Source organism: Aedes aegypti, chromosome 1 (assembly GCF_002204515.2).
Source record: "Aedes aegypti strain LVP_AGWG chromosome 1, AaegL5.0 Primary Assembly, whole genome shotgun sequence".
In the NCBI taxonomy this organism is placed as follows: Eukaryota; Metazoa; Arthropoda; class Insecta; order Diptera; family Culicidae; genus Aedes; species Aedes aegypti.
This window is the reverse complement of record NC_035107.1, coordinates 35,847,315-35,862,035: the sequence shown is the minus strand read 5'-3', so window position 1 is coordinate 35,862,035 and position 14,721 is coordinate 35,847,315. Positions and strand designations below refer to the sequence as shown.

At 43.6% G+C, this 14,721-nt stretch overlaps 2 protein-coding genes across 3 annotated transcripts; one reads left to right on the top strand and one right to left on the bottom strand.

Annotated features, from left to right (window-relative positions):
* Positions 1-9,941: 9,941 nt before the first annotated feature.
* On the top strand, positions 9,942-11,413 carry LOC5578707 (probable phosphomevalonate kinase). Of its 2 annotated transcripts, none has more exons than XM_001663956.2 (2): positions 9,942-10,407; positions 10,498-11,413. In XM_001663956.2, exons 1-2 carry the CDS (start codon positions 10,316-10,318, stop codon positions 10,967-10,969), a joined length of 564 nt encoding a protein of 187 aa, XP_001664006.1. In that variant the 5' UTR covers positions 9,942-10,315; the 3' UTR covers positions 10,970-11,413. The 2 variants fall into 2 exon arrangements, with proteins under 2 accessions (XP_001664006.1, XP_021695106.1); XM_021839414.1 differs by having other exon boundaries at positions 10,361-10,442.
* LOC5578708 lies at positions 11,328-13,211 on the bottom strand. The gene is made up of 3 exons (XM_001663957.2): positions 12,558-13,211; positions 11,824-12,353; positions 11,328-11,611 (listed from the first exon to the last, which is right to left on the bottom strand). Exons 1-3 carry the CDS (start codon positions 12,959-12,961, stop codon positions 11,469-11,471), a joined length of 1,077 nt encoding a protein of 358 aa, XP_001664007.2. The 5' UTR covers positions 12,962-13,211; the 3' UTR covers positions 11,328-11,468.
* Positions 13,212-14,721: the final 1,510 nt, after the last annotated feature.

The window sequence follows — 14,721 nt, the reverse complement described above, 5'->3', positions numbered from 1 at the left end:
AACCCTGGGCTAGTTCATCTCGGGACCAACGGCTTTACTTCCCTTCCGAAGGAAGTCGTCACTCAAATTTTCAGTGACTATCTCGGGGATGGGATTCGGTCCCAGGTCCTCGGCGTGAGAGGCGTGTGTTCTAACCACTACACCAGGTCCGTCCCCCATGTTGAGGTAGTGTTTGATAGGGATATATTTGAAATTGTTGAAGAATTTGTTGAACACTTTAGACATGTGACAACGACATTTCTCGCGAAGTGAAAAGACGTATTGCGGTTGCGGATAGGGCCTTTTACGGACAACGTAATCCCTACCGGGTACCCCCGTTGGTTTGACCACATTTAATCTAAACGCTTTTTAATCTGTACCCGTTTATTTGCACATCGTTCAGATTAAAATGGTTCAAACGTCATTTAGCTCAAGGAACAGAGAAAAAGTGAAATGCAACGCTGTGGAACGGAGCGCAGAATCAAAACAAAACAGTGAAAGAGGTAACCAGAAACACGTTTCTAGGGTGACTAGATGTTCAAATTAAAAACGAAACCCAAAGGGTTTGCATGAGGTACCGTTCAAATTAGCGGGGGTGCACGGTATTCGTATGGAAAACGAATTTGGAAACTTCACAGCCCATTTTCTCAATGCCTACTTTTTACAGATGGGACTGACTTGCGATTCACGGCGGTATAACAATGCGAATATTATTGAACGTGTAAAATACGGCAGACTTCAGTGGGCTGGTCACTTAGTGTGAATGTCGGAAGAAAGAATTGCGAAAATAATATTCAGCAGGGAACCAGGTACATGTAGGCGACTTCGTGGAAGACTGCAAAAACTCTGCCAGTACGTATAGTGGAAAAGGACCTGGCGATCCAAAACGTTCGGGCACAGACAAACAGACGTAACACTTAGAACAAATCGCGTTCAAAATCATAGTCGAGAGAACATGTACGCCCAATGCTAAAATCGGTGTGTTTGGCCGATGTACCAACAGATGGCTGTAGTGTGTAAACGTCAAACGCGAACAAAAACGATGCGAGCGCTGCGGGTGGTGGATTGGCCACCTACCATATATTTGAATTGGTCGTTAAAAGGGTGGTCGATGGACATCAGTGAGAGTGTGACGTCTGTTTGTCTGTGGTTCGGGGTAACTGGAGAAGTAGCACCCAAGACTGACGAAGATGGAATTTTCATCAATTTCTAAAAGTCAAATTACACACATTTAGATTTACAGTCACACAAATGATGGATAAGTAGGTACTAACTATACAATTGGACACAGAAAAAACTAAAAATTACAGACACTGAACAACTACCATCAGTGCACCAGATTCCGCTCATTTAAGGGGGCAGGATCCATCATTGATTTCGGAATTTTCAAGAGCAGTTTTTTCGTCAAAAATCAAGAAAATTTACATGAAAATGTGTTCACTGTATTCTATTCTCCAACCGAAACACAGTGAACACATTTTCATTGAATAATGTTTAGATTTGGACAGAAAAACTGATTTTGAAGTTTCGATGACGACGATGATTACGATGACGGAGCGTTGAACGTTAAGGGAAGTTATGTGTTCAAATGTTTATTATAAAATAACTCTTGTGTTGATCAATACTATCTTTATGCTACAATGTAGCTCCAAGTGTAGGTAATCAGCGACAAAATACAAATAATTTAAAAAAACGTTCATAAAAAGAATATTTAATTGCATTTGTTACTGTATCTATGTTTTTTTTATTAGTGACGCTTTGCACCGCTCACGATAAACAGATTTCGTGACGGACTAACTAAAAAATGCGTTATTTCGAATCTCGTTATTTATCCTGATATTTTTATAGTCAAACCATAGCTACTACTGCAATAAAGTAGGCTGTATACTAAAATCGACAGTTCTTTAAAATTTTGTTCAATATTTTGCATGAGCGGTTAGTGGAACACACAAAAATACCTAGTGGTCCAATAGGGTCCTAAAGCCCTATCCAAATTTTAGTGCCAAACACTTAAATTTAGGCCAAAACTATGTTTACTCAATTTTTCAATGTTTTTCGTTTGTTTAAGTCCAAAATAATGTTTTTCATGTTTTTTTTTAGATTTTGTCACACCCCTTGGCTTAAACTCAAATTATGGGTGTATTTTGTTTTCCGTGTCCCTTCCGAAATGTCAAATAGGAACAACCCCAGTGTTAAAACTACAACCCCTGTGGTGTTTTTGTCGACTAAGCGAACGTCAAACATGATCAAAAGTGTCAAGGTTCATTTATGGACCATTTTTAAAAATAAAATTCAAATATGATATAGCCGCTATTCGAGCGGGAAAACTGCTGAAGTAGTTACAGTAACATGTTCTTTCGTACCCTATAGCCGCTCACGAGGTCTTGTATCTATGTAAATAAAAATGGAATGGTGTTTGTATGTCACGAAATGCCTTGAGAATGGGCTATCGAATTTTGAAATTTTTCATTTAAATATGATCCTGAAGTGTTCCGACGTGTTTGTGTGTATAAAAAACTCAGGGTGTTCACCGGGAAAGTTAGCAAAAACGAGAGTGAACGGAGCTGCCAGTTTTGTATGGGGCGTTCCATGACGTTTCTCAGCAGTCTACTTGATGGCAAGACGAAGTTTGCCGGGACCACTAGTTTTCAATATAAAGAATTATTTTATCAAATGAAAATAATGTCACACGACTTCATTCGAAAGTTGTGAATATTGCTAGAATACCGTGAACGTACCATATTTGACGCGGGTCCAAACTTGACGCATTTTCTAATTAATTATATCATAAATTGATTATATTTCAGACTAGCATTCGAAAATTTATTCCTTAATCTTCAATTACAGGTTATTGAAGGATTATTATTGAAGGAAAAAGAGTTTATTTTTGATTAATAATAGACAACAAATAAAAATTATTTGAAAATGCATCCGACAAGTGCGTCAATTTTTTTCATTCCTTAGTGAATGTGCTAAATATTGTTAATCAATTTTTGTGAAAATATTATGCTGTTTTACAGCAATATCATCAACAACAGTCAGTAATATTATTTTATTCATGAATTGACGTCGAAATTTTTCTATTTTTAAGGTTTAGGACATATTTTTGTATGAAAATCTTGTGTGTCAAGTTAGGCACACAATGTTCCTTATTATTTGCTATTTTGTTCAGCATGTTTTATTGAATCGAACATATGAAAAGAAATATTTATGGTGTTTGCATTAAAAAAACCCGTCTGCAGAACAACCCAATGCTTTATGTTTTTTACAAGGGGGAAATCTGCAAACAGATCCCCTGAGAAGATAACTCAGGGAATGCGGGGATGACGCACCAACGACGACCCGCTAAAACCAGCCTATGCACTGTGCTTGAGCAATTCATTTAGAATTGCTCAAGTGGTGAACAGTGCATCGACATGACCCTTGGACTCAGACCCTCATCTCCCCGGAACCACCTTACGGTATTTCTTCGGGAAGGGACCAGTGCATATAGCACAACACGTGTAGCAGAAGTAGCCTAGGCAAACTGCTTCTCCTAGCCGACTTAAACAATGTTACAAGGGACCAGCCTCGGCAGGGCTAATCCTCTGCAGCTAACTCTTGGTCGGCGCGCCATAGACGCTGCAATTCTAACATAATGTGAGTGACAGCCGTAGTTACTGCATTCCAGCACTCGGCATCCGCACACATTCTCTCTATAATATTGTCGGGGGACGTGTCCCCTCCGCATGTAGTGAGCATGCGACCTCTCACAACAATGAAACGGGGGCAATCGAACACGACATGCTCCGCTGTTTCCTCTACACCAGCACAATTGGGGCACGCAGGAGATTCTGAGTGCCCGAACCTATGCAGGTACTGTCTATAGCAACCATGTCCTGACAGAAACTGCGTCAGGTGGAAGTTCACTTCCCCATGGCTTCTACCATACCAATCTGACACATTTGGTATTAGTCGATGGGTCCATCTACCCTTAGTGGAGTTATCCCATTCCTGCTGCCAGCTTCTGAGCGTTTCCTCCTTACACGTGTCGCGGACTCCTCTGGTACCCCTTTGGTTGAAGCATTGAACATCTTCCTTGATGATGAGCCCGATGGGCGTCATCCCGGCTATGATGCACACGGCCTCTTTAGATACCGTCCGGTATGCACTTGCTACTCTTAAGCACATTATCCTGTACGTGCTTTCCAACCGCTTTAGGTTTCTGTTCGTTCTAAGCGCTTTTGACCAGATTGGTCCTCCATACCTTAGTATGGATAGCGCCACGCTTGCCAGCAGCTTGCGTTTGCTGGCAATTACAGCAGAGCTGTTAGACATCATCCTCGAAAGCGTCGCTATAGCCGTAGATGCCCTTTTACAGGCATATTCAACGTGGCTAGCGAAGCTCAGCTTGTCATCGATCATTACCCCAAGATGCCTAAGGGATCGCTTGGACTCTATGGTGCAATCACCTACCGAGATAAGCGCCCGTTGCTCGGACTTGCGGTTGTTGACCACCACCACCTCAGTCTTGTGACGGGCCAGTCCTAGTTTCCTAGACTTCATCCATTCCTCAACCAGGGAAATAGAGTGCGCTGCTGTCAACTCTACTTCCTCCATCGATTCACCATAGACCACTAGGGTGATATCGTCGGCGAAGCCAACAATCTTAACACCCGTCGGAAGGGGCAGCCTCAGTACGTCATCGTACATCGCATTCCATAACAGCGGGCCCAGGATTGAACCTTGAGGTACTCCCGCGGTAATTCGAACGCTTTTCTGCCCCTCCTCTGTGTCATACAGTAGAATCCTACCATCAAAATAGCTTTCTAGAAGCTTACACAACTGCACCGGTACCTTGAGGCGGTGAAGCGCGTGTGCTATTGCTTCCCAGCTTGCGCTGTTGAACGCATTCTTCACATCCAGAGTGACAACCGCGCAGTAACGGATGCCGCTCCTTTTATGCTCGATTGCCACCTCAGCTGTTTGAACGACCGACTGGATGGCGTCCAGAGTAGATTTACCTTTTCTGAATCCAAACTGGTTGTTGGACAGGCCGTCCGCACTCTCCGTATACGGTACTAGTCTGTTGAGAATCAACCTCTCCAATAACTTGCCCGTCGTATCTAGTAGACAGATAGGTCTATACGCCGACGGGTCACCTGCTGGTTTCCCCGCCTTTGGTAGTAGCACCAATTTCTGTCGCTTCCATACATCCGGGAAGATTCCTTGATCAATGCAGCGTTGCATCGTGGTTCTGAACATGTCCGGATCCGTGTTCACTGCCGCTTTTAAGGCAACATTCGGGATACCATCGGGTCCCGGTGCCTTGTTTGACGCGAATGATTTCACGACTTCTGCCAGCTCTTCGTTCGTCACTCTCGCCACTTCTTCTTCTTCATCTGCCGCATACGGCGCTGGGGGCCATGGGCTTATGGGATGGTGCGGGAAAAGTACATCGATTATCGATCGCAGCAACTCGGGCGATTTCTCTTGGGGCGCTATGGCTCCTTTGGTCTTAGCCATTACCACTCTGTAGGCGTCACCCCATGGACTAGAATTGGCACTCTCGCATAGGCTTTCAAAGCATGCCCGTTTCCGACTCTTGATTTCCTTTTTGAGAGCCAACTTTGCCTCTCTGAATGCTGCACCGCGTTCCTCTCTTTGTGCTTCTGTGCGTGCGCGTTGCATTCTTCGTCTAGCCCGAAGGCAGATTGCTCGAAGATTTGCAATTGATTCGCACCACCAATACACCGGCGGCCTGTTCTCTCTAGGAGGGGCTTTTCTCGGCATGGAAGCATCACACGCTCGTGATATCACAGCAACTAGCTCTTCACCGTTTAGGTCCAGAGTGTTCCGTTCGCGCCTCAGGGCTTCAGTGAATACTTCGCCGTCGAAGCGCGCTGTTTTCCATCCTCGGGCTTGGGTCGAGTTACATCGCGCTGCCTTCCGCCCGCCTGGTATTATACTATAGCGAATCGATTGATGATCGCTATGAGTATAACCGTCATCAACGCGCCAGTTCATGGTACCTAAAAGGTTAGGACTACAAAACGTCACGTCGATAATCGATTCTGCACCATTTCTGCGGAAGGTACTCACTGTACCCACATTTGCCAGCTCTACATTTAAAGCGGCCAGGGATTCCAGCAATAGTTGGCCTCTTTGATTGGTGCAGCGGCTACCCCACTCCACTGCCCATGCATTAAAGTCGCCAGCTATCACTACTGGCTGCCGATTAGCTAGTTCGGCTATCATCCTGTCGACCATGTGGGAAAATTCCTCAATCGACCACCTTGGGGGCGCGTAACAACTGCAATAGAACACGCCGTTGATTTTTGCTATCGCAAAACCGTCATTTGAGCTAGAGACTACTTCTTGGATTGAGTATCGTCCTGTCGTCCCTATAGCTGCTAACTGTTGAGACCTATCCGCCACCCAGTTCCCGTTGTTGGCTGGTATGCGGTATGGGTCCGATAGTAACACCACGTCAGTCTTGGTTTCCGAGACTGACTGCCAAAGCAGCTGCTGGGCTGCATCACAGTGGTTTAAATTTAACTGTGTTACTTCCGTTTTGGCTGCTTTGATACTCCGCTTGTGCCCGGACATTTGGGTCCGCCCGTTAAGTGTCCGTTGTCTGCTCTGTCGACACATATTAGGCACTTAGCGATTTGCTTACAATCGCTTGCCCTATGGCCTTCAGCGCCGCATTTTCTGCACATCTTACTTCTGTCGGGACCATTGCAATTCCACGACTTATGGCCCTTCCCGAAACACTTGAAGCAAACTTCAGGAGGCTGTTGTATGTTCAGCCGGCAAACCGATCAGCCTACCTTGAGTATGCCCAAGTTCTTCGCTTTGTTGGCCTCTGCGACCGGCAGCCTGATCGCCGCTACCTGGGTGCCCTGCGGGCCCTTTCTAAGGTGGATGGCCTTACTGGCTATGTCGATGTCACACTGCTCTTTGAGGGCAGCCGAGACCTCCGCTGCATCGGTGACCTCATCCAGATTTTTACACTGGAGAGTCGCTTCAGCAGTAAGGGATCTTACATCAACCTCGTCACCAAGTACTTCTTGTGCCAGTTGCTTATAGACTGCACCCTTTTCCTTGGCGTCCTTCTTTAAGACTAGGATCATTTCACCAATCCTAGTTCGCCTTATGCTTCGCACGTCTGCGCCTAATGGCGATAGCTTCTCTGTGCTTCGCATCGCCTTCAGAACCTCGGCGTATTTTGCTTCCTCCGTTTTGATAACGAGGGCTTCGCCTAAATTCCTACGTTTCGCTGTTTTCGGTTTAGCGCTCTCCTTGGGCTCCGTTTTCGGTTTCCTCTGTTTTTTCTTATTTCCAACTCGTATCCACGGGTTGCTGTTGCCTTGCGCCCGTGGTTCCTGTGGATGCACTGCCTGGTTCCGGTTAACCCGTGGCTCCTTTTTCTTGGCTTTCTTGGCCTTAGGCTTGGTGTTAGCCTCTCCTTTGTTGCCATGTCCTCTTGATCGCGGTGCTTGGCTCGTGCCAGCTTTTCCGCTCTGGAGGACGGCCGCGTAGGTCACTTTTCCCTTAGCAACCATACGTCTTTTCGCCACGTATTCATCCCCGGAAGCTTCCCTCTTCCGCATCGCATATCGAATAATATCATCAGATATATTCGCGTTGCCTGTGAAGGAAAACACTTCGGTCTGACACGACCTAGTGTCTTTTTGGCCTTCTACCTTGCCAAGTTGTTCCTTGGCTTTCTCGTAGTCCTGCTTTGCAGCTAGGACTGATTGTCGCAATTTCAGTAGACTTGTTTTCAAGTCTTTGCTGATATTTGTTTTGCTCTTAACATACTCGATGATGACATCAAGTTGCTCAGCAGCTACCTGCATTTTAGGGAGGTACTCCCTATTGCGATCCATGGCCTCGATTAGTCCCGGGCCATCGGTCACCACACATGTTGCACTGGAGCGGCCAGTGCCTGCCGTCGTCACAGTATCTAGGCTTTTGCCCACACTGTTTTCAATAAAGTTGGTCGCCTCCTTCCTTGGCGGGAACCTTAGCCGGTTACTGTTAGGTCCAGAAGCCTCTCCTTCACATTCCGCTGGTTGTTTGTTTTGGTTGATCATCTCTTATGGATCCCCCTAAGAGCCGCTATCCATCTCCGCTGGAATAGTCGCCTTTATGATCCCATGGTTATCTATGCAAGCAGGGAGGCCATGCTAGGGTTGACATAGTCCTTTATGAGGTACTATGTTCAGAGCCAGATCGGCGCAGGTCAGGTAATGGCATCTGAGCCTACTCCCGCCCAGTTGGAACAACCAGGCGACGGATTTGGAACGTACTCTAAGGCCTGCCACGGTTTTACGGGACGGGGGCAGCCTGCGCCATTAACCCACTCGCCGTTTCGGGCCAATGCTTTATGTAATCACATGTAAAGGTTCATCCATCGATTACGTCACGTTTTAGGAAGAGGAAGAGGAAGAGGTACAAGGAAACGCAACGATTCATACAAAATATTCGCACTTTTCATAAAATGAAAGTGGCCAAGGTGGAGAGGGGCTAAAAATGATACAATTTATCGCGGTTCATGGTAGAGATGGGCGAACGGCTCAAAAGAACTAGTTCTTTGTGGTGAGCGAATGAGTCATAGTTCTTTTTTTGAGAACGGTAGTTCAGCCAGAACGGTTTACTGAACGCGAACTGCGAATGAACGAACACAACGAACGTGGAAGAGAACCGTTCGGTATGCATGCTTGATCGTTCTCGCCGATCGAACGGCAAAGAAAAACGAAAGAAATGAGGAACGATTCACCCCGCTTTTGGCATGCCCCTCCAACGTCCACCACACGCTGGTTACGAACGATTCGGTGCGACGAATGACCAACGATTGAAAAATGTGTTTGTGTGAGTGGTGATTCCTCATCGCTTCGTTTCAATCATTCCGTTCATTCAAAGTTTGTCTGGATTTTCTGGATAAGTATAAACCACGGACGGACAAAGCTGGCGCGCAAAGGGAAGCCCAATGAATGAACTTATATTTTCATTTTAAAATTTATTGAACAATAAATCGTTTATATTGCGGATGTTAGGAAAGTTTTCCGGTCTGCGGTTGTTGCGACTGTCGAAGTTCTATTGGATACTTAAGGGGACAGAATCCGTCATTGATTTCGAGATTTTCAAAAGTAGTTTTTCCGTTCAAACACAGTGAACACATTTTCATCGAATAATCTATAGTTTTGAACAGAAAAACTGCTTTTGAAATTTCGATGATGACTATGATTACGATGACGAATTCTTGAACTTTAAAATGCATTCTGTCAATAATTCAATTAATCTAATCATAACATGCTTGCAGAGAAAAATAATTTGAAAAACAACAGAAAACAACCGTCAGGATTGTCGGAATATCATTGAAGTTAATTGATGATATTTCAGTGAAAGCAGTAAGGTCAGTTGCGGTAGTTTTCGGTTGAACCGTAAATCGGAAAGTTTTCTCTAAAATAGGAAAACTAATTTCAAACTGATGTATTTTGTTCAATTTTCTCTAGTACAAATTTTCTAATCATTAATGGAATAATAATTTAGATTAATATTTCGACTTTGACTAAATAAATATTTTATGTGTCGTATTACATTGTCCTGTAAACGCTTTCGAGAACGGAACGAACGGAACTGTTCATTGAAAAGAACTGTTTTGCCCATCTCTAGTTCATGGACGTCCCCTAAGGTTTCAAAGAAGTTTCAATAAATGCGTCAGGAGGTGAGATGTAGGTTCATATTCGAAACCATTTTTAAAATTGAAGTTTAAAAATGTTATAGCCGTTATTTGAGCTGGAAAACTTGCTAAAGTAGTTGCAATAACATGCTCTTTCGTATTATTAAATAAAAACAAGAATTCATTAAACATTTTAGGACCCAATTGTTGGTTTAGTAAAATTTATAAAATATATAATATAATATAGTATAATGGAGATTTATTCTCAGTGTAGGGTCATACATTAAGTACGTCATGTTATTAGGAGGAAGCAGGTATTCTGCAAGATGTGACGAATCATACAAGGTTCATATAGAAAGTGTGACACGTATCTCATGGACACCCCCTAAAACGAGCGCTGCAAAATGCCTATTTATTTCCAATTTTAGTCAACATTTACCGATTTATGCTTTACTGTGTTGATGTTTTAAACTTTGTAGTGAATAATAGTGCGTGTGTCATGTCACTCTTTCCCCCGTTTATGTCGCGTTGCATCCACCCTCTGCTTCCACGGACGCCAAAGCGTATAGGGTTGGCTTCGCTACAGTTTTTAAAAGTGTCACCAGAAGTCGACTGAAATCTGATCAGGACTAGGAGTGTTTTAAGGCGATTGCTCGTTTGAACACCATGTCCGAGTCCGTTGTTCCGCGGGTTGTGCTCCTATTCTCCGGCAAGCGAAAATGTGGCAAAGATTTTCTTACCGAGCGACTGCTACAGAGGTGAATCATCGATTTTCATTCATAAAAACGTTAATGTATTCACTTGCGATGGTATCGAACGTGGCATCTTGACCTGAATTCTTTTCGTAGACTAACCACCGACAAGGCGCAGATCATTCGCATCTCGGAACCTATCAAACGCAGCTGGGCGGAAAAGCTAGGGCTTGATCTCGGCGAACTGCTTGGTGATGGACCGTACAAGGAACGCTACCGCAAGGAGATGATCGAGTGGAGTGACCAGAAACGAGCGGAAGATTTCGGGTTTTTCTGTCGGCAGGCTTGCTTGGCGCTGGCGAAGGAAATTTGCGTGGTCAGTGATATCCGGAGGAAGACGGATGTGAGATTTTTCCGGGAGCAGTACGGGCAGCGGATTAAAACCGTGCGGATCGTTGCCAGCGAAGCCACTAGAGTGGAACGGGGATGGGTGTTTCAGGAAGGGGTCGATGACGTTCAGTCGGAGTGCGATCTGGACGATGTAACGGAATGGGATCTGTTGGTTCAGAACGATAGTGGAGCCGATGTGGAAAATATTCTGGCGAGGATTATAGCGTTGGTACAGTGACTCAAATTCGTATGCGGCACTGTACGCATATAGATGAAAGTAAATGGAAACAGTTTATGATTGTCGAATAATAGATTAGATCTATGACTTCCATTATTGACAAAGAGTGTTTGTAATTCGATACATCATTTCTCGCGTTTAGCATCATACAGGCGTATATGCAGCGATCGTTACCTGAAGAGAGATAGATCATTGCAGTTACGCCCTTATGATACTAAACGCAAGATTAACCAACTTGATGTGGAAACACTCCTTTACATATGGAATTTAGGAAGGTGAATCTCTCGCGGTTGCGGATTTCGGGTGGCGGCTTTCTTATGAACAAATAGTATTAGATTTCAGAGAGTAGGACAGTTAGTTTAGATTAGATTTATCTAAAACATGTATTTGCTGCAATGTCATTATTCTTAGTGTATAAATAATCAGAGAAATGATTGTTACTTCTACTGTGACGTTCGTCTTTCGAAAGAAACGGCGATTTCCTGGGGCTGCTACGAACCTATCGGTAGTATTGCGACGATTGTTGTCCCCAGCTGGATGAGCCCGTCGAATGCTGCGGCGACGATTGCTGGGTATAGTTCGATCGACCGGAGAGATGCGCAGTTTGTGGACTTATGGACATGTTATGAATCAATTGAGTAGCTGAAATAATATTACGATTAGTTTGGAGATGCTTATTACGAGGCTGATAGCAGGTCTCTTTTTAGAAATTTGATCACTACTTTATTGCAACAAGTCTCTAAAAAATCTCTATTTTTAGGGGAAGGTCAACAAAGTCTTTTCTTTTAACCAAAATGGTCACTAAGCTGTTGAGTTGCTACCAGTCTTGTTACTTGTCTGATTATTACACTTACCACTAGTTGAGGACCCGTACCCGCTGGTCACGTAGTTGAGGGGTAGTGGACCTTGCCCTCCGGCTGTGGCCCTCGGAGAGTTCATCTGTTCGCAGGAATTCTTCCGCACCGGAGAGTTAGTGACCCCGACGTTTTTCGTGTCAATGATCTGCTGCGGTTGAGGTGCCTGGGGGATGACCGGCGGAGGCACCGGCTGTGGCGGATTGGTCACATGCCGATGGTTTATATGAGCCTGCAGATCGCGCTGTGAAAGATACGTCCGGCGGCAACCGGTGCTTCCGTATCGAGTTCCACCGTGGGTACACATGAAAACGGTACCCAAACCCGTCTGTTCCACTCGGACCGCTTTCTCCTTGCAGCGGGGACAGATCTTGAGGTTCTCCGAGCGAGCGCACTTCAAACAAAAGACATGCTTACAGGGAATCATCCGACCGTAGATGAGGATCGGCTTGTTGCACTGGTCGCAGATGTATATCATCGGATTCAGGACCTTCTCGCCGATCAGGTTCACTTTGTGGTCCCAATTCAATCTGCAAAAGAATTCAATATTTAAATAAAAAAAAGTTAAGATCAACTAGTTTGCAACAAAGACTATTATTAGAATTTTAAAATATTGTCTGAAGAGAAATGGGATGTATCATTAGTGGAACATTTTACTTAGTATTCTGGGACAAAAAATACTAGAGAACTCTGTTCAGTAGATTACGAAAGAATCGTTGCACTCATGAACTTACCTCAACATCGGTTCCGGTGGGCCCCGCGTTATGGTCGTAAACGTCGGCGCTTCCAGCTGGGAAATATCCGCCTCCATATCGATCACAATCGGTCCACTCACTGTGCTAGGCTCATCCACCGTGACATCCTTCTCCACCGATGGTTCCTTGATCGTTTCCGACTCGGTCACCGTCGCTCCTCCGCTTCCCTTCGGAGGCGAGGCAATCTCCGCCGGTTCATCGGTGATGTCCTTTTCGGGATCTGGCGAGCCGACTGGCTCCTCCTCCTCATCGGATGATATCACTCGGGATGCTTTCTTGCCCCGGCCTCGGCCACGACCACGGCCTCTTCCTCGAGCGCCACCACGGGATCCTCGACCCCGACCGCGGCCTTTCCCCTTCGAGCCGCTCTCGTCCGAATCCATCCCCTGGGCTGCTTGCTTGGCGATTGTTGTTCAAGTGCGATTCAGAACTCCAAGGATAACTTAGCACTTTTAATCCGAACAATTCTGCATTAAACAACCGTCTGAGATACTTTTTCACCGATTAAATTATAGTTTAGGAGGATAAAACTGCCGATTAATGTTAAATTTTCAGCGTAAATACAAAATGAACGAACACGAAAGCATCGCTCCGGTTAACGCCAGATCGAAACGTCAGAAGGGGTCTTTTGGTAGCTGTCAATTTTTTTTTTGACGGACAACAATTTTTCTGAAGGGATTTGACTACACGGAGCCAGAGTTTATGAATGGAGAGTTGCGCGAAGAGTGATACCAAATCTACACGGAGAAAAATGAGCATAGTTTGAAACAACCAAAATTTTGGTTGATTTTCAAACTCGTATTTTAGTTGTTTCTAACTATTGTTTTGTTGTTTCAAAACCATGCCATTAGTTTGAAACAACCTAAATGTTTGGGTGATTTTTACTCAAAATTTTTGTCATGTCAACAAAAATATAAGCTTGCTTCAAACTAAGTATTTAGCTGTTTCAATCTAAAATCTAGTTTGTTTTTACCATATTTCAATTTGTTCAGAGCTGTGAGATTCAAACTACAATTCTAGTTTATCTCAACAAAAACACTGTGTTAATATAAATCGATAATTTGTTTGATGAAAATACAAACCAGAACAAAGGTTGAATCAACCCCAATTTGTAGTTTGTACAGAGCAGGCTTCAATTTCCATTGTCTCATCATGGTTTATTCGACTTGTTATGTTTAATTCGTGTTGAAGAATAGCGTGCTCTGATCCAGAATTAGAATAATAATTGAAGTTTGAGGAAAAACCAAAAACAAATTGCTTTCATGTAAGTAGTTTTTAGCTTGCTAGCCAAAATTGTATTCGATAATAGTAAATTTAAATGATTTATCGTAGGTAACAACCGAAGGGAACCGAATGAAGATGCAGCAGGCTTGTGACACCAATTCGAGGTAAAACACGTGAAAGTGCCGGCCAATTAATTTTACCCTGAACCCTGAACAAGGTTGGTTGCATATTTTGTTTTATTTTAATATGAAAATAATGTTTATGTTTTTCGATTGCATTTCAGATGAGAACAACATTTCCCATAAAGGCCGCCGGGGCATCACACATCGAATTTCTCATGTAAACTCATGTTGAAATCAAAATTAATGTTTTTACGCTCTCATTATGAGTTTTTATGCCGATTTAAAAATAAAATGATGAAGAAGTATCGATTTTGCATAATCATTTACAAAAAAAAACAAAGGATGGAGGGAGCGCTTTTCAATAAACATGTTCATTGTTTGATTCAAACAACAAAGTTAGTTGATTCATTCCAAATATTGGTCAATCCAAACTATTCGATTTGTTTGAAACAACCATAATTTTGGTTTGTTTTAGGAACTGTAAAAATGAAACAACAAATTGAATGGTTATTGCAAACAAATTTTGATTGAATTTAACTGGAAGGTCTCTACAGCATTTACTTTAAATTTTAGTTTATTTCAACCAACGCGCTGAGTAAAAGCAAACTAACTTTTTGTTTGTGCAAAATTCAAAGTGAAGTTTTGGTTGAAATAAACTAAAGTTTGTTTGTCTTTACCATATTTTTTTCTCCGTGTACCTATCGAACTGTCAAACCGTCTACCTATCGAGCAGACCAGCAAAACAGATAGGGGCTGTTTTCGAAGACGAAGAAGAACAACCATTCAAAGAAGTCTCT

What these genes read in the sequence shown, in the direction of transcription:
- LOC5578707 (XM_001663956.2), top strand. Translation starts at nt 10,316, where the DNA reads ATGTCCGAGTCCGTTGTTCCGCGGGTTGTGCTCCTATTCTCCGGCAAG. An exon ending in ACCGAGCGACTGCTACAGAG is followed by an intron (nt 10,408 to 10,497) that starts GTGAATCATCGA and finishes TTCTTTTCGTAG; the next exon opens with ACTAACCACCGACAAGGCGC.
- LOC5578708 (XM_001663957.2), bottom strand. Translation starts at nt 12,961, where the DNA reads ATGGATTCGGACGAGAGCGGCTCGAAGGGGAAAGGCCGCGGTCGGGGT. An exon ending in CCACCGGAACCGATGTTGAG is followed by an intron (nt 12,354 to 12,557) that starts GTAAGTTCATGA and finishes ATTCTTTTGCAG; the next exon opens with ATTGAATTGGGACCACAAAG. An exon ending in GTACGGGTCCTCAACTAGTG is followed by an intron (nt 11,612 to 11,823) that starts GTAAGTGTAATA and finishes ATATTATTTCAG; the next exon opens with CTACTCAATTGATTCATAAC.